General features: G+C 43.0%; 2 protein-coding genes across 3 annotated transcripts; both read left to right on the top strand.

The window, feature by feature from the left end:
• Nucleotides 1-2,017: 2,017 nt before the first annotated feature.
• On the top strand, nucleotides 2,018-14,274 carry atad5a (ATPase family AAA domain containing 5a). 2 transcript variants are annotated; one of them, XM_080906353.1, is made up of 22 exons: nucleotides 2,018-2,372; nucleotides 3,535-3,598; nucleotides 3,698-5,520; nucleotides 5,622-5,697; nucleotides 5,802-5,948; nucleotides 7,001-7,133; nucleotides 7,225-7,485; nucleotides 7,564-7,712; nucleotides 7,911-8,061; nucleotides 8,252-8,557; nucleotides 8,793-8,889; nucleotides 9,013-9,095; nucleotides 9,178-9,314; nucleotides 9,399-9,576; nucleotides 9,813-9,965; nucleotides 10,059-10,280; nucleotides 10,364-10,428; nucleotides 10,534-10,723; nucleotides 10,844-10,977; nucleotides 12,329-13,155; nucleotides 13,255-13,413; nucleotides 13,634-14,274. In XM_080906353.1, exons 2-22 carry the CDS (start codon nucleotides 3,548-3,550, stop codon nucleotides 13,710-13,712), a joined length of 5,421 nt encoding a protein of 1,806 aa, XP_080762479.1. In that variant the 5' UTR covers nucleotides 2,018-2,372; nucleotides 3,535-3,547; the 3' UTR covers nucleotides 13,713-14,274. The 2 variants fall into 2 exon arrangements, with proteins under 2 accessions (XP_080762479.1, XP_080762478.1); XM_080906352.1 differs by having other exon boundaries at nucleotides 8,249-8,557.
• A 474-nt stretch (nucleotides 14,275-14,748) lies between these two features.
• On the top strand, nucleotides 14,749-23,543 carry adap2 (ArfGAP with dual PH domains 2). The gene is made up of 11 exons (XM_080905289.1): nucleotides 14,749-15,044; nucleotides 15,511-15,635; nucleotides 15,742-15,833; nucleotides 16,075-16,163; nucleotides 16,400-16,512; nucleotides 17,662-17,811; nucleotides 17,922-18,005; nucleotides 18,104-18,166; nucleotides 18,475-18,552; nucleotides 18,643-18,871; nucleotides 23,190-23,543. The coding sequence occupies exons 1-11, from the start codon at nucleotides 14,957-14,959 to the stop codon at nucleotides 23,216-23,218; spliced, it is 1,140 nt and encodes a 379-aa protein (XP_080761415.1). The 5' UTR covers nucleotides 14,749-14,956; the 3' UTR covers nucleotides 23,219-23,543.
• The last annotated feature ends 322 nt before the right edge of the window (nucleotides 23,544-23,865 follow it).

The raw sequence follows: 23,865 nt of genomic DNA, 5'->3' as shown, positions 1-23,865 counted from the left end.
AATGGCGTCCATGGGAGAGCAAAAAGAACACAAAGGTTCGTATCATTCCCCAAGAAATATATTAAATAAAATAATATTAAATTGAAATTATATATATTATATATAAACTAATAGTCTATGAACTGATGAGGAAAAAAGGTTCATTTTTTGGAAGTCAAACGTGGTGGTGGTAGTATGATGGCCTGGCGCTTCTTTGCTGCACAAGGTCTGCTTGCAGTTTTTAGCAGAGACTTTTACATATCCTTTATTTATCCGGGTAAAAAGTGTCATTGACATAAAAAATGTCTTTTTTTTAAAGAAAGATCTGGCCAGAAGGGAAGCAGAAATTGTAAAAATAAATAAATAACAATAAACAGTTTTATAAACATACTTTAAGTGACTAAGAAGGAAAAGATTGAATATAATATAATATAATATAATATAATATAATATAATATAATATAATATAATATAATATGCAGAATCATAAACATATCTTTATTTCATATATAGGCCCTTCAAAAATCCTTTTTTTAAAAAAAATTGTATTTATACAGCACCAAATCACAAGAGCAGTCGCCTCAAAGCGCTTTTTATTTTAAGGCAGACCTTACAATAATACATACAGAGAAACCCCAAAAATCATATGACCCCTACTGGCAAGAACTGGCGACAGTGGTGGAAAAAAAACCTCCCTTTTAACAGGAAGAAACCTCCGTCAGATCCAGGCTCAGGGAGGGGCGTCTGTCTGCTGCGACCAGTTGGGGTGAGAGAAGGAAGACAGGACAAAAAACATGCTGTAGAAGAGATCCAGATATATATTTATACTTCCCCAGTCTATGTACACTAACAGGCCAGTTGCCATTTCTTTAATGTGAAGGATGTGGACGTCCTGGAGAGGGAGGAACAGAGGGACGGAGAGTAACACAGGTCATTTACATGAAAGGGAAAAGATACCTAGGCCCCTTAAGTGTACCTCTATCTCCAACTTACAATGCTGTGATTGCGTCCACTCCCCAACTCTCTGAATGGTACTCATGGTCAATCAATGGTACAATCATGAAACTGCCCATTGTTAGACATTGTTAGTTTCACCTATTATGCAAATGTACTGTTTAAAAGGTTGGGGAAACCTGCAGTCAGCTGAGAGTGAAGAAGTCACTTGGATGAGTATTGAAATGGTTCTTCCACTGAAAAAGTCCAGGAAAACAGGATCAACTTCTAGGTTTGTAATTTTTGTTTATTCTCTTTAGTGACAGGGTTTTAAATCTGTGCTAATATTAGTGTTTTCTTGGAAAAACTTACTGACAGTGGAACAGTAGGCTGTGAAAGTCTGGGTGAATATAGTTATATAAATAAAGGTAGGAAACTTTGAAGTTAATTTGCCTTCTTTTGGTTGTATGGGTAACAGGTTAGAGTGACGCTCAGTCGGGTCTCAAAAGACTGGATAAGCACAAAATATACCAAAGTAAACTGGTTCCTGACTCAATCATTCTTTTCAGGTCATAGAATTGTTTTGCTCTTCCTTATCCAGGTTAAATGAGCTTCAGTAACAGGGTTGCTGATATGTTTTTGGGGAAAAAACATTTATTATTCTTCATCTTTAACATATTGATGTGATGAAAAAAATGGTGTAACAATATAAAAGACACAATTATAAAATGAATTGTAATTGTTTGACATGAAATATGGTTATCAAGAAGTTATAAAATGTAAAAAAAATAAATAAAAACAGCTCCTTGATCTATTTTGTATTTTAAATATTTTGGAACCATTTTTTAACAACTAGCTTTAGCTTTTTCTCCCAATAAGTGTAATTTACACAAAAAATTATATTTTAATAGCTTTTACGTGGATGGATGGGATATAATTTTGTGAAACGTGAAATGCTCACACTAGAGGGAGCTGTCGTTATTTTACCTCTCCGTTGAAGGCGACGCCACACGCCATCTTTGTTATGGGCGGACTAGGACAGCTGATGACGGAGGCGTTTTCTTCCCTGTGATTGGTGGACTGACGCTATGCCAAAGGTCGTGTATATTTCGCGCTCTTGATTCACAACCGAACTGGCGCGCTATTGAAACAGCCGCAGTATGTGAAGAAATACGAACCTTTGGTTCGGTTTCGGAACAGTTCGGAAAATATCCGTGTAACCTTTTAGCACTTCTTATATACTTGTCTGACACGCTGGTAAATGTTTGGAGCACTTCTGGGATCTGTGGGAAGCTTTTAGACTAGCATCTAGCGAAGACAGCTAGCTTGTTGTTTTACAGTAACATATTTCTTTTGGCACCAAACAGACTCACGCGATGATTTTATGTTTAGTTGTTTGTTCAGTCAGTCGTAGACGTGAATGACAAACCTTTGCAGCAAGTTCCGGTTCGGCTTCGTCGGTGAGTGTTTCCTTTGTTTACGTAGTTTCTCTCTCTTGTGTCGCACAAAACTGGAAGTTCCTGGGCGCCATGTCAGGAATAATATCATTTTACAGCTTAGTTGTTGTTCGCGAACACCATAAGTAACAGACACGTGAGCCTAGTGTTTATCAGCCTTTTCATACTGACAGTGCTTTAGCAAAACTTCTACTTGGCTGTCGTGACATTGACAAAAAGCGCTGACAGAACACTACTTTAAAGAAAAGGAAAGGCTTTGTGTTATCACTTGTAAATACACTTAGTGTTAAAGTAATTATTAATATTTCTGAATGTAAATACCACATGCTTTTATCACAATGTCAAAACATAATAAACGCTCGTAATCCGCGCAACAAAATAAAAGGAAAACTGCTAAATCATCCAGAACATACCTGAATGCAGATGCATCATATAAAGTACAAATAACCTGCACATAGCTTTATTTTAATTGTTGATTTTCATTTCCCCCCCTTTCTTTCCCCATTGTTATTTTTCCGGGTCCTTTTTTTTTTCTTGCCACCGGACTCGCTGCCTGGTGATTGTAGTGAATTTTTCACATTCAGCGACTGATTGCAACTTGCGGTGACTAAAGATTGCCCACTCACGACCAATTTGGATTGCACAGGTTGCCTAGTAGGAGGCAACCTTTTTGCAGTCAGTCTGACTTTGACTGCCTGCCATTACTCGTTTAAGGTTTGCAAATAGTTACATCTAATTTATAAACACTGACTTACTGTTGGTTATTGTAAATATTGGATATTTACAAAGTTTAACTTTGAGGTCATCATTTGCAGTTAACAAAAGGTTCAAAGATCTCAATATATGTTAATGAAATACTCGGCAAAAATAAAATAAAAACATCAAAAAGTATTGTGATAATATCATATTATGGAGTGTCTGGTGAGTCCCACCTGTAGCTTGTAGTTATTATTTTCTCTAAAAATAGTAAAGCCACAGAGGAGGAGAGACGGCTCCTTGGCAGGAATCAGTATGAGGGAAAATTAGAAAATGTCAGGTGACAGGATGGCTGGGTCTCTGGGAAAAGGAAAGTAGTTAAACTTTCACCTGAATCTCTGATGTGCCTTTGCTGATCTGTTCTTCTGCAGAGTTTTGTGTAACAGTGTTTTATTTCTTTCTGCTTTAGGTCTCGTCGGAAAATGGCTGGTGTTGTGGCTATGCCTTCTGTCATTGAGGACTTTGACAGCCAGGTGTGCTATGACACTGATTTGAGCAGCGCATCAAATGCACCAACTATTTTTAACTGCCTTGCATTTTTATCTTTGATTAAATTTGTCTTTCTTTTGCAGCCTTGCAAGAAATCTCGCAAAGATGGTGGCAGTCCTGTTGTCAAAACAATCACCAACTATTTCTCTCCTGTGCCTAAGCCTGTGGAGAAACCCTTCTCTCCTCCACGTTCCAACAACATCATGAACTACTTTAGCAGGAGGGCTCCATCCTGTAAAGTGAAAACCAGCTCACCAGAGCAAACTAAAGAAGCAGGGAGGCCTCATTTTGCAGAAAAACACAACAATTCGGAGACGGTGAAACAGCTGTCTCAGAAACGGGGTCGAAAAACCAGCAAAGCTGCAAGGAAACTTGTGGGGGCTGAAGGTGTCAGTTCCACCGAGGAGTCAAGTTGCGTGACTGTACAAGAATCCCATGAAAGCAAAGACCAGGCTGTAGATGCAGTTAAAAGTTTTGGAGTCCTTGGCAGCGATACAGCAGCTCTACTGGCCCAGGTTAGTGCTGAGAGCTGCATTCCTGCAGAAACATCAGAGAGGAATGCCACTAAGATTATCACGGATGAGCAGGCTGAGAAAGATGATGATCAGGAAGATGGTTCTAAATGTGTTGAACTTAAAACAGCACTAAACACTATTGAGTTGTCTCCGATTGTACCATCAAAGTATGAAGCAAAACAGGTTAAAACCACACCACAAAATACCAGGAAGAGGCAGCAACAAGAGGCAAAGCAGTCAGAGCCAGAGGAGAAAGAAGCAGAAACTGAGAACTCTCTCCGTGATGTAAGCACGGAGGTCAATGTTGATGAGTCTTCTCAGTTGAACAGCAGCACAGTAAGAATCTCCTTTGAGGATTTTGTGCGGAGTCAGAATCAGGATGAGGCTGAAGAGGACAGAGAAGATGAAGAAGTAAAAGATGATGACCGTAAAATAAAAATTGAGACAAAGGAAACAAACTTGGGTGAGCTGGATATTTCCAAATCTGAAGAAAACATGGTTCCTAAGGAGTCGCCATCATTTCAGGTTTCACCCCGAACTGTCACCATCCAGGCTCAAGTGCACGTCTCACCAAAACAAGAACCAAGCAAAGCAGTGGGAAAGTTGGCTTCCATCTTCAACCGGAGAAAAGGCGCGCGTAGTCCTGCAGAGAGATTCTCACCTTCTCTCGCAGAGGCTGGACAGCAGCTTCCTTCTCTGACTACCAAACGGAAATCCAACGTGGTTCTCCAGGAGGAGGATCTAGAGCTGGCAGTGCTCGAGAGCGAATCCACTCCTAAGTGCAGTGAAGTCGAGAGGAAGCAGTTCATGGCCGCTTTTAAGCAGCCCACTGCAGACGGCTCCAAATCCAAGCCTGTCAAGAGCCAAAGCAAGCAGAAGCAACCAGGAGAGCAAAGTTTGGATGCTGCTGATAAAGCTGCTGAAGCTGAAACTGAAAATCTGCTGACTGTTGAGCAAACATCTCAACCCTCTCAAGGAAAGAAAGCCACTAAGAAGAAACCAGCAAAAAAGGGGGGAAAGAAAGCTAAAGAGGGAGAGGAGACTGTGAGTGCGTCTCCTGCTGCTGCTGAGGAAGAAACGCCAAACATGACTGTTGAGGTCGAGGAGAAAAGGCCAGAGTCTCCCATCACCACATCTCCGTCCGTGCCAGCTCTGAGAAGATCCAGACGGGAGGCCGTAGTGCAGAAAACACCTGAAACCACCCCAACAAGTCCTCTCAGAAAAACCAGGAGACAAACTCAAACAGAGTCAAAGGACACTGATGTTACTGCTTTACCTCATCCTGAGGACAGCCCCATAAAGATGTCCACCCCAAAGACCCGCACGTCCAAATATGGCGTCTTTCAATCGGCGCTGATGTGCCCGCCTGACGATAAAGAGAGTCCAATCAGGTGACGCATGCTTTTTCTTTAATCTGCCTCCTGATCTTACCCATTTTTAACATAAAAATGAAAACGTGTAATGTTTTTTTTCTTCTTTTTTTTTTTTTTAGGATGAAATTTACGCGATCCAGTAAAAATCTTTCCACATCAAAGGCTGAAGGCATAAATGCGTCTTTGCCTACTAAAGTAAGCATGGCATTTTTTATTTTGTGACCTTGGGAAAAAATACTAAACCATCATAATTGTGGTGTGAAGATAATTAAACACTTGTTCTAATTCATCCTATTCAGACATCGAGTGAGTCTAAGAAGAGAGAACAGGCCAAGAGGTTGGTGCAAAAAGCCAAAGTGATTCAGCAGAATAAAAAAACTTTGGAGAAGAGCTCTCTGAGGCGATCATCGCGAACTTCCATCAAGAGGAGCTACTGTGAAAATGAGGTAGAGTCAGTGGCAAGCGAGGAAGATGAAGTGTGTGTTAAGATGAGGCTATGAGTGAGTGGTGTTGCGTGACTGTGTAAACAAGAACTAAGGCAGACTGGTCTCAGATTACTGAGACTACAAAATCGAACGTAACTAATACACACGTGTGTTAATACACACTAAACTACACATTTATTTCTCAGTCATGTTGTGGATGTTTACTCAGTTTGTCCTTAAGGGTCTTATGACATTATAAGACATTACTCGGAGAACATTTACATGTGAGGTTTTGATGTCGATTGCAAGTTACTTTAAGATCATCTTTATTGTCACTGACAGGAACAATGGAAGATATTTTGACAGCATAAATGTAAAATTTAAACATTTACATACAGTATAGTGCATAATTGGGCGACCGTGGCTCAGGGGGTTGGGAATCGCATCTGTAACCGGAAGGTCGCCGGTTCGATCCCTGGGCTCTCTGTCCTGGTCGTTGTGTCCTTGGGCAAGACACTTTACCCTACTTGCCTACTGGTGGTGGCCAGAGGGGCCGATGGCGCGATATGGCAGCCTCGCTTCTGTCAGTCTGCCCCAGGGCAGCTGTGGCTACAACTGTAGCTGCCTCCACCAGTGTGTGAATGTGAGAGTGACTGAATAGTGGTATTGTAAAGCGCTTTGGGTGCCTTGAAAAGCGCTATATAAATCCAATCCATTATTATTATTATTATTATTATTATTATTATTAATTGAGTGCTCTAGTGCAGATAAAGGTGGGGATGGATCGTCAGTTCTTCATTCAAGACACATTTCACTGTGGTAGAGGTTTCAGAGGGGTCATTATTTCAAACCTATGCCATAACTTTCCACCTGAAACAAATCCTCAGTCATTAGTCACCACTGACCCAGATGTTTTTAAAATCTGGGTTTAAAAATCTGAACAGTTATCAGTCTTAATGCATCAGGCCTAAATATTACCTCGCTGTCGCCCTCATGAGTCTTTCTGGAGTAAAACTTAAAATACAACACCATAAAAAAGGCTCTCTGTGTTTTTGTTTGTTTGTGTTTGTCAGGATTCTGTCATCTGCGTTGATGACCAGACTGCCTCTCCTCTCAAAGAACCTGAAAAGATGAAAACCCAGAAGCCTTTACGCAGTCTGAATGATGTTTTGGGCAAAGCCGCCCCACCTGGCAAAGCCTCTTCGGGTAGTTTTTATAGTTTCCTCTTGGCTAAAACTGTGATTTATTGATTTATTTTGTAATATCTTCTAACAGATATGTGTTTCCTTTGTTTAAGGCTCCAGAGTGGGCTCACACAGCCAAGACAAGACTGCTCGCAAGGTGTCAGCCGTGATCTCCATCTTTGATGACAGCAGCCGCGAGGGCTCGGAGAACTCGCAGGATGATGAGCATTTCAGGGCGCGCAGAGAGTTCCTGAAGAGCGGTTTGCCCGAGTCCTTTAAAAAACAGATGGCCAAGACTGCTGCCACGAAGGAGGCGTACTCTGCCTCCTGTTCCTCCTTTCAGCTAGTGACACACACCAGGCAACCACCAAACGGTAAGCAGATTCATATTCAGTAGTCGAATATCACGTTGGAGTTTTAAGGCAAAGCCTAATTTCTGTGCATACCGACAGATTGCTCTCTCTGGAGTCTGCCATGGCCCGAGTCCTCATTACTTTGTCAGCTAAAAGAGCTTTGGAGGCAAACATCCAAACCTCTGCCAGCAGTCAGCAGCTCGCTTTGTGTGAAGACTGCACCAGCCTGTCGGAGCTTTTGTAAAAGGGTACACTGTTTTAATAACCTGATCCTCAACACCCATCACTTAATATCCAGCTTTAATCCCTCCCATCTAAAGGCACATGTATAATAACAATGTTATATTTTTAAAAAAGGATGAGTTTATATGAAAATGCAAGCTTAAAACCCCCTTTTGGCTGTATTGTACTGGGATAAATAAAGAGTGGACTTGTTTTGGTTGCAGGGTTCAGGCTGGAGACCTGAGATCTCTGAAAGTGTTCGTCAGCTTCTAGTTGAGGAGTTCAGCACCAGCAACCCTCAGTTCCCTGCACAGATGTTCATCGCTCGCTTCCTGAAGAAACGCGCTGACCATCAGAAGCAGTTTACACACTCAGGTCAGTGTCTATAAGCAGATAAGTGCAAGGACACGTGTTAAACTGCAGTAGCTGTGTGTTTTAGGGTTTAATGACAGTCTGTTTAGTCCTTTTGACTGTAATTAATGTTCGCCTTGTTTGAGTGAAAATGGGACAAATGTGCTTGTCTTGAATTATCCTGAACAAATACTGAATTTTCCTTTCTCAGAAGAAGAGGCTGTGACCAGAGATGCAGCTGAACCAGCGGGAGGGAAGAGGAAAAGAACGAGTGAAGGAGAAAATACGGCAAAGGTGGCTAAAAAGCGGCGATCCAACCATTCAGAGGCGAACGTCTCCACAGCAGAGCCAACGAAGCGTGGAGGCCGTACAAGACGATCTCAGAGATCCAGGCGAGGAGAGGAGGACGAGGCGACAGAGAAAACCAAGCCTCCACTCCATCCTGTTCCCATCCCACCTGACGATGACAGCGTGTGCATAGTAGAGGACTTGCTTTCAGGAGAGGACACTGGGAAAAAAGGTGTGGTAGCTTTTCTGTGTGTGTTCTGAATCACTGCTGTTACCTTAAAGGAGTCTGTAGTTCTTCTCAGTATATATCAGTATTTATCTGCTTTTGAGATGAAGTTTGTTTTACAGCCTGTTCTCTGCTGCCCCCAACTGGCCAAAAAAAGAAAAACAGTAATTGCAAATATAAATCCTCAGATTAAAATCTGAAACTCAGTCTGGTGTATTCTTTGTTTTGTTTTTTCCTACAGATGTGGTGAAGGAGGACGTGCTCTGGACTGACAAATATCTACCACAACACTCCAGTGACATCATAGGCAACACCGCCTCAGTGAGGAGGCTGCACAGGTGAGGAAATGCAGATGTAGATGACTCGTTTTTATAATGCTGTGCCTCTCATTTAAAAAAAAAAAAAAAAATCTGCACTGTATGGAGATCAAATACTGACTGTATATATTCTTTTTCGGCTAGCTGGCTGAAGGAATGGAAACTCCGTGCTGACAGAGAAGAAAGAAAAAAGCAGAAGGAGAAGAAAAAAGAGGACGGCAGCTATGGTGAGCGATAAGAACAACAATAAAAATCTTAACTACTACTTTTAGCTCTTTTAACTCTGGGGATTTTTTTTAAAATCCCCAGACTCAGACTGGGACGGTGGAGAGGACGACTCCCAGGATGGAGAGGACATGTTGTGTAACACAGTGCTGATCACAGGACCCACTGGAGTAGGAAAGACTGCTGCAGTGTATGCTTGTGCCCAGGAGCTGGGCTTCAAGGTACAGACGTGTCACGTGACTCTGATGCGATGCGTTTGCTCAATGGATACCTGGATAACTTAAGTTCCTAAATTGTCTCTTCAGGTGTTTGAGGTGAATGCTTCATCGCAGCGAAGTGGTCGTCTTATTCTGTCCCAGCTGAAAGAAGCCACTCAGTCACATCAGGTGGATAGTCAGGGGGTCAATGCCCACAAACCCACATACTTCAACAGCTATGGCACGAGCAGCAGCACTGGCTCGCTCAGGCCTGGATCTTCTCCAAGTATGTGAAAATATCACTCTCTCTTTTTTAAATTTTACATTCTGCACAATCTGCATGAGAATATTACAAGATGACTCTCTGATTCAATCAATCAATCAATCTTTATTTATAAAGCACTTTTCATACAAAAAATGTAGCACAAAGTGCTTTACATAGTTAAAAGCAGCCCACCCCACCCTCCAACTCACTCCCCACACTCTCATTAACATAAATGATGTGAATACTTTGTCTTTCAGGAAAGCTGAACTCCCCTCGCAGGGTGGTTTCCTCCCCCAGGAAACCACAGTCGCCCAGAGGTGTTAAAAAAGGAAGCCTGACTCCAGTTTCTTTAGCTAAATTCTTTAAAACAGCAGCGTCCAGCACCAAGGAGCCACAAAACACTACAAAAGGTAAGCAGATGGGTACATTTTAATCTTCTTTGATGATAAAACCTGCATGAAGGGTTTTAATTGGGGACTTTATTCTTTCATTTCTTCTTCCAGCTGCTTCCAAGAAAGTTGGGAAAGCAAATGAGGCTGTCCTTCCTGTGAAATCACCACCAGCTCCCAAAGAGAAGGGCAGCGAAGAACAGAGCAAGAAGACAGCAACGTCGCTCATCCTGTTTGAAGAAGTGGATGTTATATTTGACGAGGACTCTGGATTTCTAGCTGCTATCAAGACGTTCATGACGACGACTAAGAGGCCAGTCGTCCTCACGACCAGCGGTTAGTCTTTCAGTGTGGCCTGTGCTAACGGTGTGTTTATCTACTGTTTGCATATTGAGTTTAAATGATGTTTGTTTTTGTAGATCCGGCTTTCAGCAGCATGTTTGATGGAACCTTTGAGGAGATACATTTCAAGGCCCCATCTCTGGTGAGTGGAGGGTTGTTCGGCTTGATTGTGTCGGCTCTGATGGAGTCATTCAGCCCAGCATTCATGTTTGGTTTTTTTGTTTGTTTGGTTTTTTTCCTGCTACAGTTGAACGTGAGCAGTTACCTGCAGCTGCTGTGTTTGGCTGAGGACATGAGGACGGACCCCGCGGACATCCGGTCTCTGCTCAGACTCAACGGCTGCGACATCAGGCAGAGTTTGCTGCAGCTGCAGTTCTGGACTCGCAGTGCAGGCGGCCGCCACGGGGCAAGGCCTTTAGTCCCGACGGGCAAAAATGGTAAGAAGATGATCAGGGAGAGTTTGAGCTTTTTTTTTAATACCTTCTGTTTTTGCATAATAAAATAATTTTCTGTAGCTGTGACTCGCTCTAAAAGTGTTTTCTCTCTCATTTTATTAGAAACTGAAGTAAAGCCAGAAGCTGAAGAGGCAGCAGACAAATCCACCCTGCCTCCCTGTGACACTGGCTGCACTGAGAGCAAGCTGGGCCTGCTCAATAATGGACAAGAGACAGATGTTTTGGAGCTGCTCAAGGTAAATTGTTTATTTACCACGCAGAGTGCATAACAGGCAGTCACGTCTATTAATGGATCGTGGCTCTGGTACTCAGGCAACAATTCCTGTCACTGCAGGGGCACCGAAAGTTTACTCACCGTACCTTCAGGCTGCTCATTCTTTCAAGTTAATTTTAGATGTATGGAAATACACTATCAAATAAAAGCACATTAACTGTGCACATTAGTTTGTAACTAAAGTGTGAAGCAGAACAGAAATGTCAGACTTTTAATTGTATTACACGCATTTTGTAGCTTTTCCTGCTGATAAAGAGCTCCTGCGGCCATTCATCCTGCATTAAAGTAATGAGATAATAGATTTCTATAAGTTTACACATTTACTTCTTAAAATTTAAGCCCAAAGAGTCGCAGTGACAGATTTCTTTCTGTTGAAATGCCGATTACTCAGGGATTAAATGTGTAGTTAAACCTCTGTACACTGACAGAAAGGGCAGTTTCAAACTTTAATCTTACTCAAATCAGTTTGACACCCCTGATCTGTAGTGTGGACTTAGTCAATATTATTAAAATCTCATACAGGTAATTTGGCTGCAGTGACAAACAGAAACATGAATTAACTAGTAGTAGGTTGGACATCGTTCTGTGATCTAACATTAAATTACACCAAAGGAATCTCTGATTCCAGTAGGGAAAAATGTTTTTGTGAAATCAAGGAGTGGACGATATAGGAAGAAACGCGGACTGTCGTATCGATGCTTCCTGTTAGACGCTGCAGTTAAAAGTGTCAGTAAATAAAAATCCTTCATCCTTCTTTTCCAATAAGCTGCTCTCAGTGATGACACACTTCCTAAGTAACATAACCTTAAAACCCTCCAGGAGATGCACAGTATTTTCACGTAATAAAACAAAAATATATTTCTACCTCACATGTTGTGCCTTGTAACCAGCTACCACATAACCACATCAATAATTTCCATCCCCTGTTTGCTGCTCCTCTCATATGGAGTGCCGAAAGTGAGAGCACCTTGCAACGCTTGAAGTCCTTTGTTTACATTTGGGTCACACATCACCAGCTCCTCGTATCACCTCCACGATTGATGATTTCACTCAGGAAATCATCAATCGTGACAATAAGGAGAATGATGTGCTGTGTTTAAAGGGGTGAAAATTTTATTTTGAAGAGTAGTATTGGACGCTTATATGGCCCCACACTTTGAATAATGTCTGGCTTTAACAGGAGGAAAAAGTAGACACAGTTTGTTGTTTTGAAAGTTCAAATGCTGTTATAGTTCTGCAGGACTCGCACAGCACTTTGAGCTGAGCTGGAGTTAAGCGTGTCCAGTATGACTGAGTGTGTGTTGTTTCTGCAGAGCCACAGTCTGGTGGAGGAGCCCAGTTGTTGGGAGCTGCTGACGGACTGCAAACGACGTGGAGTCGACTTGCTCTACTCGAACATGGAGCTCCTTTTACCTCTGCCGCTCACACATCTGACTACCTCTACCCGCAACCCAGAGCAGTGCGCTTCTGTATCGCAAGACCAGCCTTCTGCCAGTCCGAAAGAGCAACCGTCATCCACGCTGCTATCGACAGAGTCAGCTGATTGCTCAGACAGCAACAGTCCAGTCAAAATGTCTAACAGGATGAGGAAGAACAAGAGGAGACACCATCTACCTGACCAAGCTGGAGCTAACTCTGACTCAGACTCAGAAGATAGATTTCTTTCTCTCTGTAAGCCTCAGAACGCTCCTCAGGCCAAAGAGAACGTCAAAGCTTCAGAAAGGGCTAAAAGGAAGCCGCTGACTCCTGAGGAGCGCTTAAAAAGCCTCCCAGTGTCACAGTGTCTGGAATCAATAGCAGACTTCTTAGACAGCATGTCCTACATGGACTCGTTGCTCGACAGGGCTGACAGTCACAGAGGTCTGTCATCTGTAAGTGTGGTCATAAAAGATGGGATGACAGACGAGTCAAGTGTGGAGGCTGAAAGAGGGAGCTCGATGACAGCAACTGGCCTGGAGATCCAGGCGGCGGTCGAGGCTCTGAGCTTCCGCAAGTTCCGGGTATCAGCAGAGGAGGCTTTGGAGAGAACACGACAGCTGGAAGGGGAGCTGGCCAAAGAGGCTGCAGCAGAGCTCAGCCTCCCCGTGGCTGCTCATCGTGAATGTTTCAGCTTCACACAGGACGGGCCCTCAGAGCCACAGTGAGTTTGGACCCCGAGAAAATGCCACGTTGCCCAACAAACGTGTAAAAGTAGTTTCAATGGTTTTAGCTGACGTTGATGTCCGGTGTTGCTTTCCAGGTTGGTCGAGCGGAGGAGAGAAGTGATGGAGAGTCTGATGCTGAAAGGAGTGTTTGGTACACTTGGCAACAGTCCACCAGCTGCTCTGGACTATTTACCAATCATGCGCTGCATCTGCAGATCCGAGAAGCTTAAGGAGCAAGGCAAAGTTAAGCGAAGGTGAGGACAGAATTGCTGCTCCTTCAGCCGGTCAGCGGTGGCGGGTTTGGATTTGAACCGTTGGCAGGATGTGGTAAAGATGACGGCGGTGGTAGTGAGGTTTCATTTTGTCACATTTGAATATGAGGCTACAAATAAATAAAATAAAACGTGGTGCATTAATGCAATTCATTTATATGAGTCCACAGATAATGCTGAGCTGTTTATTTTCTGCCTCCAGGTTTCTGCACTACCTCGACGCGATCCACTTGGGTCTCGAAAAAAGGACTCTACAGCTGCTCGCTGAAGATTTCCCCTAAAACAACAAAGACGACCAGACTGGACTCCACAGTCACACACAGGCCTTCAATAAGTACTCTCTGGCTCTCAGAAGGACTGGTGTACAGATCTAAATAAGTGTGTGTCATCCTCTGAGATGGTGACAGAGCACACGGTCAGAGGCGTGTGAGCACAGAGGACCGCTTCCACATTGGTACCAACATAGAGGCGACTGAATAGTAAAGATTTAATCTGAGCTAAAGGACGGACAACTAACTAACCTCACTTGTGTCATCTTTTGGTGCTCTAAAAACTAAAATTTTACAATTTTGTCATCTTTATATTTTTGTACAGTAGTGCTCTATAGGGATGCGTATCGGTGGTTTTTATTTTGCAAAGTGCTGTTTTTATGAAGTAAAAAATTTTTTCTTCTTCTTCTTACTAAGCCCCTGGGGTCCCTCGTGTGTGGGTGTGTGCAAAATATAATTTGTAAGTTACTGAATTGAAGTGCACATGCATGTCTGGCAGCTTCAGATGTCTGCAGCCAGCACATCTTTCTGCACAATAACTTACAATTAAAGGAATGAAGAAAAAAAAAAAAAACTTCACGGGCTCCATGCTTTACACCACATGTAAGAGATTAACATGTAAAATAAATCTTGCTTCTGTATTTGTGTAAATTGTCACTGATTTATTTCTTTTATTATTTTTTTGGTTCATACAGTTAATAAAGACGTGCAGCTCTTGATCCAAAGCTTACTGTGACATCTTCAGTCATTTTGCTGTGTTTAATGCTTTAAATATGGACACTTTCTTCACCACAGTGGGGATTTCCTTACACAGCAATAAACGTTTATCATCCAAACAAGCCTAATGGTGTCATAAATCTGCTAAATTTAACAGGCTTCCGTGTAAATTGGCAGCGCGCTCGCATCTGCGCGGCGGGCAGACCGGTTTGTGGTTAGTTTCCTCTTTACCTTCATCACAGAGAGCAGCAGGGGTGCTCTGTGCACAAAGGTGCATTGTTTTTAAAAAAAAAAAAAAAAAAAAAATCAAAGGGAGCACCCTCTGTGACAAGCTCGCAGCTGGACGCGCTCCAGAGGGAGGAGGGTGGAGGTCCGCTTCGCGCTGAGGCATCCAAAACTCTTCTGTCGCAAGTTCCACTTTTTCTTTCTTTTTAAATTTTTTTTCTTAGTCGCCTTTTGTTGTTTGTCGCACCATGTGACCGCCACGCTCAAGTTCAACCGCGGGATCCATCAGTGTATGAGCCTGACTGTGCAGAGAAATGGCAAACCGTGAGCGGAACAAAAAGATTTTACTGGAACTGGTGAAACAGTCAGACAACAGCCGGTGCGCTGACTGCGGCGAGCCCGGTAAGCAAATATATAAACGTTGGTACGTTTGTTATCGAAATAAAGTGAGGCGCGGATCCGAATTTGATGTGCGGGTACTACTCAGAGGCCTCGAGATGTTCAGATTTGATTTATTTTCATGCAGTTTAACCGGTTTGTTAATGTTATTTATGAGGCTTGAAAAGACTGTTGCTCTGCGTGAACGCGTGCACCCTGAAGCATGTCCGTCACGGCTAAAGCTTGGTGATGGGCTGACATTGAGGGGCTGAAAAGGGTTTCCTGTTTTTGAACTTGAAAACTTAATACTTAAAAACTCAAAAGTCACTTTCCCGGGCATAGATGAGGCCTAATTGTGAACTAAACATTTACAGATTTCAGTGGAAATCTTAAATGATTGATTAGATTTTTTATATGTTCTTAACCTCCTAATAGAGTGGCGGGAAGAAGTATTTATCTGAGTCATGTCTCTTCTTCTCACCTCTCCCAGAACCGGACTGGGCCTCCTACAAGTTGGGGATTTTTGTGTGTCTGAACTGCTCCGGGATCCACCGCAGCCTGTCCAGCCATGTCAAATCTATCAGGCTGGACTTCTGGGAGGACAAACTAGTAGAGGTGATCACTGTTTTATCAGTCACCCACCTCTATTTGTGCTGTATCAGACTGTGTCTGTGTGTAATCCTAATGTGTGTGTGTGTGTGTTTATTCTGGGGGGTGGAAGTTCATGGAATCCAATGGCAATGCCAGGGCCCAGGCTCAATATGAGAAAGCTGTTCCACCATACTACTATCGACCCCAGCGGGAAGACTGCAAGTAGGTCTTTTCCACGATGATGATATTTACCAGCCTCTGTCGCCATGGCAGAATCCTTTATGTGTAATACCAGACTGCTGACAAGGCAGAGCCACAAAGTAGAGAAGTGAGAGCTTCTGGCTGTAGAAGTGAAATGTAGATGAATTTCTGCTGCTAAATCAAGCTTCAATGATTCAGGTTTTTGTAAGAACACATTGCTATTGAACAGTGAATGCTTTTATATTTTCACTTTGATCCACAGTATCCTCAGGGAGCAGTGGATCCGTGCTAAATACGAGAGGAAGGAGTTCACAGGAGAGACCAAGTATCCACCGCTTCCATACACCACAGGTGACTTTTTTAACGATTTACTTATGAACTCTTTGGGGCTCACATTCTTGTCAGTATCGGGGTAAAGGAAAACCTGTTCTTTGCATGCAGAACTGTGCCAGAAAAACCCGTTCTTTGCACAATGAACCATCCAGGAAGTGAAATCTAGCCACTGTCTCTTTGAGCAACCAGAAGGTTTTCATTTTAAGTGAAACCTTTTTTCTTATTCCCCTGTGACTCTCTTGGATTCATACTAGGGTTCTATGAAGGAATACTGTTGAAGAAAGGCAAAGACAACACACAGTTTCTGAAGAGAAAGTTCGTGCTGTCGGAGAGAGAATTCACCCTGAGCTACTACAACAAAGAAGATGTGAGTTCCCTGCAGCTTTGACACAGTTACACCACCCGCTAGAACATGAATCACCAAGAGCGATGACCCTTAAATACTGCAAGATGTGTAGTTATTATGGCATAATCATTGCTTGTGTTGAAGAAATTAGATCTTGTATCTGAGCTCTTTGTTTATCTTTTGCACACACAGCTTCAAATGTTTCTTCAAAGATCTATTGTAAGCAGAAAAGCCACCTTAGAATCAGTCAATCAGTTTCCTATAGCTTCACATACACCAGCAACTATAAAGGCAACGGTCACCATTTACTGGAGGAAATTCAGCTAATTTGGTTTTAGTTTTACCGCTAAAGGTCAAACAAGGAGATTTTTGGTACTCGTCCACAGATGCTTATCAGATTATCAGGTTATTACCATAATCAGCCATCTGCCATGGCCAGCTGAGGTGAAAGGAGGGAAATGGGATAAAAGACACACTGTGGAAGCAATAGTCTTATCTTAGGATTTATTTGACTAATTTCACTTCGATATATGGTGGATGTTTCCATCTGAAATTCATAAACTTGGATGGCTCACAACAAGATAACGGCAGCAATAATAAGAAGTTGCACACATGAAGTGTCCCTTACACATTACGGGGCCTTATCTATATTATTTGCATCTGCATTGAATCCATGTGGAGCCTATGACATAAGCCTATTCAACTGGTCAACGCCACAGATAAACCTGAGCAGCTGTGATAATGGCGACATGCTGTTACATTTCTAGAGAGGAGCGTGTCCGGTTAAGGCGTAGAGTTTCAGAAGAGTTTTAATGCAATTCGTTTCACTATAGCTCTCATAAACGTAAAAGAAAGTTAAAAAAGAACTAGAGGAAAAGTGAGAAGATCACTAAAGTAATTTGGATTCATCCTCTGGGCATCATGAATGTCTGTGCTCCAACTGATGCTGAGCAGTTTCGATCTAAGTGACATTGAGCCAGTTTTTCCAGCAACAACAGCTGTATAAACTGGATGCCTTCCTGTTATGCCTCCCTCTGGGCTTCAACCAGGGATCCTTCACTTTTTATGCGCCTGTGGTAATCACCACTTGCAGCCAGCATGGCTCAGACAAGTGTAAAAACAGCAGCACAAAGCCTCCAAATCTGAACTGCCCTTGTGTATTTGTTACAGGAGTCTAAAGGCCCCAAAGCTGTAATATCCATCAAGGACCTGAACGCCACCTTTCAGCCAGAGAAGATCGGCCATCCTAACGGACTGCAGATCACCTACCAAGACGGGGATCACACCAGGAACCTCTACGTTTATCATGAGCGTTCTGAAGTCAGTCGACATGATCGTCTATAGCATCAATATTAACACCTGGTAGGTCTCATATACTTGTTTTGAGGTTCTAATAGAATCTCAAAGTTTTTGTTTTTGCTTTACTTCAGGAAATAGTCACATGGTACAACGTGATTCGAGCCGCTCGCTATGCGTACTTGAAGACGGCCTACCCGACAGGAAGCGATGAAGAAGTAAGTGTCAAACTATTTCATTTTAAGCCAGCTGTATGTCAGTTTTTAGCTTGTATATTTTAGTATTTGACATGTTTACTGTCTTGTGTCTTCATCAGCTGTTACCAATGATAACAAGAAACTACCTCAAAGAGGGTTACATGGAAAAGACGGGGCCTATGGTGAGCTCACTGAAGTCACTCGAGCGTCATTTGCACGCCTATATTATTTCTCTTTTACTTTGATTTTTACTCACACTCACCAGCAAACTTGTTTGTGACTACATTATGTGTGATCAGTACATCTGAATGTGTTTCTGTTCCTCTTTTAGACTCTGACTCACATGTGCGTGCAGCTCGAATCTTTTTTCTTTTTTAAGAATCAGTTTGTGCGATAGGAGGTTTTGAGGAAATGAAGTCTGATGAGCACATTTTTCAAATGCACATTTTATTTTTGAAATCAAATGCTTTTTATTTTATTTTGTACGCAGCAAACAGAGTCATTCAAAAGGAGGTGGTTCATTTTAGACTCTCAAAACAGGAAGTTGCTCTACTTCAAAGGCCATCTGGTGAGGACACTACCTCTTTTTTCCATCTCACTCTAACCCCACACTGTACACCTATGAAGTATGTGAGTCAAGTGCTTTTTCTTGTTGTAGGATGCAGAGGAGCTAGGGGCCATTTTTATCGGCACAGAGTGCAAAGGTTACTCGGTTAGGGAGTGTGTCCCGCTGAACGCCCGGGGAAACAAGTGGAAGTGCGGATTGATGGTGGAAACGCCCGAGCGACAGTTCGTCTTCATGTGCGAGCAGGAGAGGGACCAGAGGGAGTGGCTGGAAGCGCTCAGGAAGGTTTTGTCCAGACCCATGTCACCCCAGGATTATACCAGTAAGCAAGACTTCAGTGTGCTTTAAATATGCTGGTGCCCAATTTTCCATATTATTTTTCTTTGTATTCAAAGGAAAACTTGAACTCCATTAACTAAATACCATACATGGCCACTATTTAATCCTCCACAGGCACAACCCATAACCATCACCCCATTTTACAGAAACGTTTGGACACTGTGGAAATTATCAGTAAAAGCAGAATGACATATTTTGCACAAATTTAAAATCTTATCTCTTATCTATGATGTTGAAACTGGGAAAATGTGTTGGGTTTTGCTCATTTTGAATTTAATGGCAGGAGCACATTTTAAAAAAAGTTGGGCGAGGGGGATTAAATAACTTGAAAAAGTTGTGTAATGCTGTAAAACAAACATCTGATGGAGAGTGATGACAGTAAATAGTTTAAAATACTATTTATTGTCTATTTAATCCATTACTGACCATTTAATCCAGGGGTGGGCAACTCCAGGCCTCGAGGGCCGGAGTCCTGCAGGTTTTAGATCTCACCTTGGGTCAACACACCTGAATCACATGATTAGTTCATTACCAGGCCTCTGGAGAACTTCAGGACATTTTGAGGAGCTAATTTAGCCATTTAAAATCAGCTGTGTTGGTTCAAGGACACATCTAAAACCTGCAGGACACTGGCCCTCGAGGCCTGGAATTGCACACCGCTGATTTAATCCATCATTGGGATTGTTTCCAGTCCCTATAAGGCAGGGGTGGACAACTCCAGGCCTCGAGGGCCAGTGTGGCTGAAAACCTATATTGCATGACCATTATCTTTAGGTCCAGTCATGATTCTGGTCGCGCTTTATGGTTTTCTCACTGCTGTGCACAAAAATGCAATTTTGCCTTTTTCCTTTTAGATTAGATTAGATTAGATAGAACTTTATTAATCCCTCGGGTGGGTTCCTCTGGGAAATTCGATTTCCAAAAAAGCACAGCACCGACAGAAGTTACAGAGTTATACACACACACATATATATAAATACAGAGACAATATAAATAAAATATACGAAGGGGATAAATAGAATAAATAGGAATAAAAATAAAAATACAAGTGAATTGCACATTTCAAGTATTGAGTCTATTGCACCGTTGACTATTTACAAAAGTATTGCACAAAAGGTATTGCACAGTGAGGTGAAGAGGCACTACAGCTTGCTTGTTCCCCCCTCCTTTGTCCTCCTGTTTCCTCTCCCCTCCAGAGAGGAGTTAAACAGTTTGATGGCGTGTGGGACAAAGGAGTTTTTAAGTCTGTTAGTTCTTGTCTTTGGGAGAAGCAACCTGTCACTGAACAGACTCTTCTGATTGTTTATGGCCGTGTGCAGAGGATGCCCAGCATTGTCCATAATGTCCATCAGTTTCTTTAATGTCCTTTTCTCTGCCACTGTCACCAGAGTGTCCAGCTTCATGCCGACCACAGAGCTAGCCTTCCTGATCAGTTTCTCCAGCCTGCATGAGTCCTTCTTTGCTGTGCTGCTCCCCCAGCACACCACAGCATAGAAAAGTACTCCAGCAACCACTGACTGATAAAACATCCTCAGGAGCTTCCTGCAGATGTTAAAAGACCTCAGCCTCCTGAGGAAGTACAGTCGGCTTTGGGCTTTTTTATACAGGTGCTCTGTGTTGCATGACCAGTCCAGTTTATTGTCCACCCACAGCCCGAGGTACTTGTACTTGTTGACCACCTCCACCTCCTCCCCCTCTATCTGAACCGGCAGTGGACCTTCTCTGGACCTCCCGAAGTCCACAACCAGTTCCTTAGTCTTTGAGGTGTTGAGTTGCAGGTGGTTTGTGTGACTCCATGCGACAAAGTTCCTCACCAGGCTTCTGTACTCCTCTTCCTGATCATCCCAGATACACCCCATGATGGCTGTGTCGTCTGCAAACTTCTGAATGTGGCATAATTCAGAGTTGTAGCAGAAGTCAGAGGTGTACAGGGTGAAGAGAAGAGGGGACAGCACAGTTCCCTGTGGTGCTCCTGTGCTGCTGACCACTGTGTCAGACGTGATGTCCTTCAGCCTGACGTACTGTGGTCTGTCGGTGAGGTAGTCGGAGATCCAAGCCACCAGGCAGGGGTCCACCTCCATCCTGTTCAGTTTTTCTTGAAGCATACAGGGCCGGATGGTATTAAAGGCACTGGAAAAGTCAAGAAACAGGATCCTGACCGTGCCTTTTCCCCCATCCAGGTGTGAGTGGGCTCTGTGTAGGAGGTACAGGATGGCATCCTCCACTCCGACACCCGCCTTGTATGCAAACTGTAGTGGGTCCTGGGCATGTTGTACCTGTGGTCGGAGGAGGTTGAGGAAGAGCCGCTCTAGAGTCTTCATAAGATGTGACGTCAGTGCCACCGGTCGGAAGTCATTCAGCTCATTGGGCCGGTTCTTTTTGGGGACCGGGACGATGCAGGATGTCTTCCATAGGGCGGGCACTCTCCCCAGTCGCAGACTGAGGTTGAAGACTCGTTGTAGCGGCTCCCCAAGTTCAGCAGCACACGCCTTAAGCATCCTAGGACACACCTTGTCTGGGCCTGCTGCCTTTCTGGGGCGAAGCTTCCTCAGTTGTCTCCTGACCTGATCCACTGTGACACTGGGAGATGTTTGGGAAGAGGGGAGGGGGGGAGATGTCTTGCTGCTGAGAGAGGGATTGGAGGAGGGGGGTGTCATGGTGTCAGGAAGGGGGGGAAGCGAGGGAGGTAGGAGAGTGGGGATTGGACTCTGTAGTGAAGGTGAGGGTGGGGGGGTTGTGGGCTGGTCAAACCTGTTGAAGAAGTTGTTGAGTTCGTTTGCCTTCTCCACAGTCCCCCCCACTGTGCTTTTCTTGGTGTTGTGGCCTGTGATGGTTTTCACACCATTCCAGACCTCCCTCATATTGTTCCTCTCCAACTTCTGCTCCACCTTCCTCCTGTAGGTGTCCTTTGCTTCCCTCAGGCAGCGTTTCACCTCCCGCTGTGCTGCCTTCATCTCCTCCTTCACTTTGCTCCTGAAAGCCTTCTTCTTCATGTTGAGGACAGCTTTGACTTCCTGTGTTACCCATGGTTTGTTATTAGGATAACACCGTACCGTCTTAGCAGGGGCGACCGTGTCCACACAAAAGTTGTACTTTGTGAAGAAAAAAAATTTTATACTTCAGGAACATTGCCACCTTCTCTGGACCTTAGTTTTTTAAGGCATCACTCACCCAGGCCTAGAGACCGATTGGCCAACCAATGGTCACTAGGGAAAAATGTGTATCCCCTCCCTGATTGGCGAGTAGTTGCTAGGTGACACACTCACAATGAAGGATCTGCACTAAAAATCTCTTCATGATTGTTCTGGTTGCTAGCACATGGACTTGCAGGGATGACATTTTGTTTGATAAGTGTTGCTAACTACTGGCTGAGCTGCAGTGAAACTTAAAAAAGTGCAACACAAACTGGAAATGGAGAACTTTCACTTTCAAAAATTCCAGCTTTACTGCTTCAACCAGTTCCATTACAGTAGTGCAACCTTTACTCTGAAGGTGAAGGGTCTCCGTTCAAAAGCTTGCATCTCTGTTGGTATGGAGGCACATCAGTGTCCATGGAATTGGTAGCTTGCGCATCTAGAAAGGCAGCATTAATGCTGAAAATACATACAGGTTTTAGAGCAGGGGTGGGGGAACTCCAGGCCTAAATGGCCAGTGTCCTGCAGGCTTTAGATATCACCCTGGTCAACACACCTGACCACCCTTGAGGCTTGGACTTCCCCCACCCCTGTTTTAGTGCAACACATGCTCCCATCCAGTATGCTAAACCACATACTGCTCAGTTTAAAGATTCATTATCTATTGTGTTCTACTGTGAATAAAATATGTGTTTAAGTTGATATTTCCAAATCATTTGAATCTGTTTTTATTTATATTTCACACAGCACACTCCCATCTACTTTTTTAACTAGGGTTATATTTGGTTTCAATGAAGGAACCTTGACATGTATTTACTTAAGATATAGTGTGCAGCAGCAAGACACATGCTGTCTGTAGCTGTTTCTGTCTGTCCGAGAAGAGGCAGAGAGAAAAAAAGCATCTTGTGTTATCACAGTTACAGTATGTATTTTTGGCCTTGTTTAGCACATTCAGATATGGTGTTGGTACGTTTTTAGGTAATATTTTAAGCCCTTAGTTGGCATGCTTATCCTCTAAATGTAGCTCGTAACAGTGCAAAAGCAAAGTGCCTCAAGCAATCTGGCCTCCCTGCTACAGCTTTAATATACATATGTAATCATTTATAGAAAGCTGTAGTAGCTGATCGTTAGTGTGTTAAGCTCTAATGATATTCTTTCTCATTCCAGCTGAAGCCGTCATGAAGTATAAGCGATGATCGATGAAGCTGCGAGCGAGAGAACAGACCTGCTGTCGGCTGCACTGACTCTCAGTACTGACTGATTCATGCTGTGCAGAGCATTAAAAGGCTTCAGTACGCTCACTTCAACTGACACTGTTTCTAATGCTAAAATAAGGCCTCACATGTGTTTATCATTATACATAAAATGCATTCTGCTGTTAAACACCTGATCAGCATTGATATATCACTGGGTACACCCATGCTGTATATGAATGTATTTCAAAATTTTAATAAATTTATTTTGGATATTTAATGAGTGGATACATTTATATTTGAAAGTGAAGATGCTACATGACACTATGGCCACAAAATAAATGTCTTTTTTTTTGAATGGTGTCTTTTTTGCAAGGTTTTTTTTCCCATGTGCAGACAAATTGCAAACACTTATTAGAAATGATGCTAATGAATCAAGATTATGTCACAATATCACAGCTTTTTAAATTAATGCCATTTTGGTGTTTGCTCTTTCTTGTTCCTCAATTATTTTTTATTTATTTATTTTTTAACTGAAAAATTTCTCATGCTGCCTTTAGGGGTCGCCAAAGCGGACCATCTGCATCCATCTCTGTCACACCAACTATGTGCATGTCTTCCTTCACTGCATCCATCCAATGAAAATTTGA

This window comes from Rhamphochromis sp. 'chilingali', assembly GCF_963969265.1.
Source record: "Rhamphochromis sp. 'chilingali' genome assembly, chromosome: 15".
NCBI classification, from domain to species: Eukaryota; Metazoa; Chordata; class Actinopteri; order Cichliformes; family Cichlidae; genus Rhamphochromis; species Rhamphochromis sp. 'chilingali'.
This window is presented reverse-complemented; position numbering and strand designations above follow the sequence as displayed.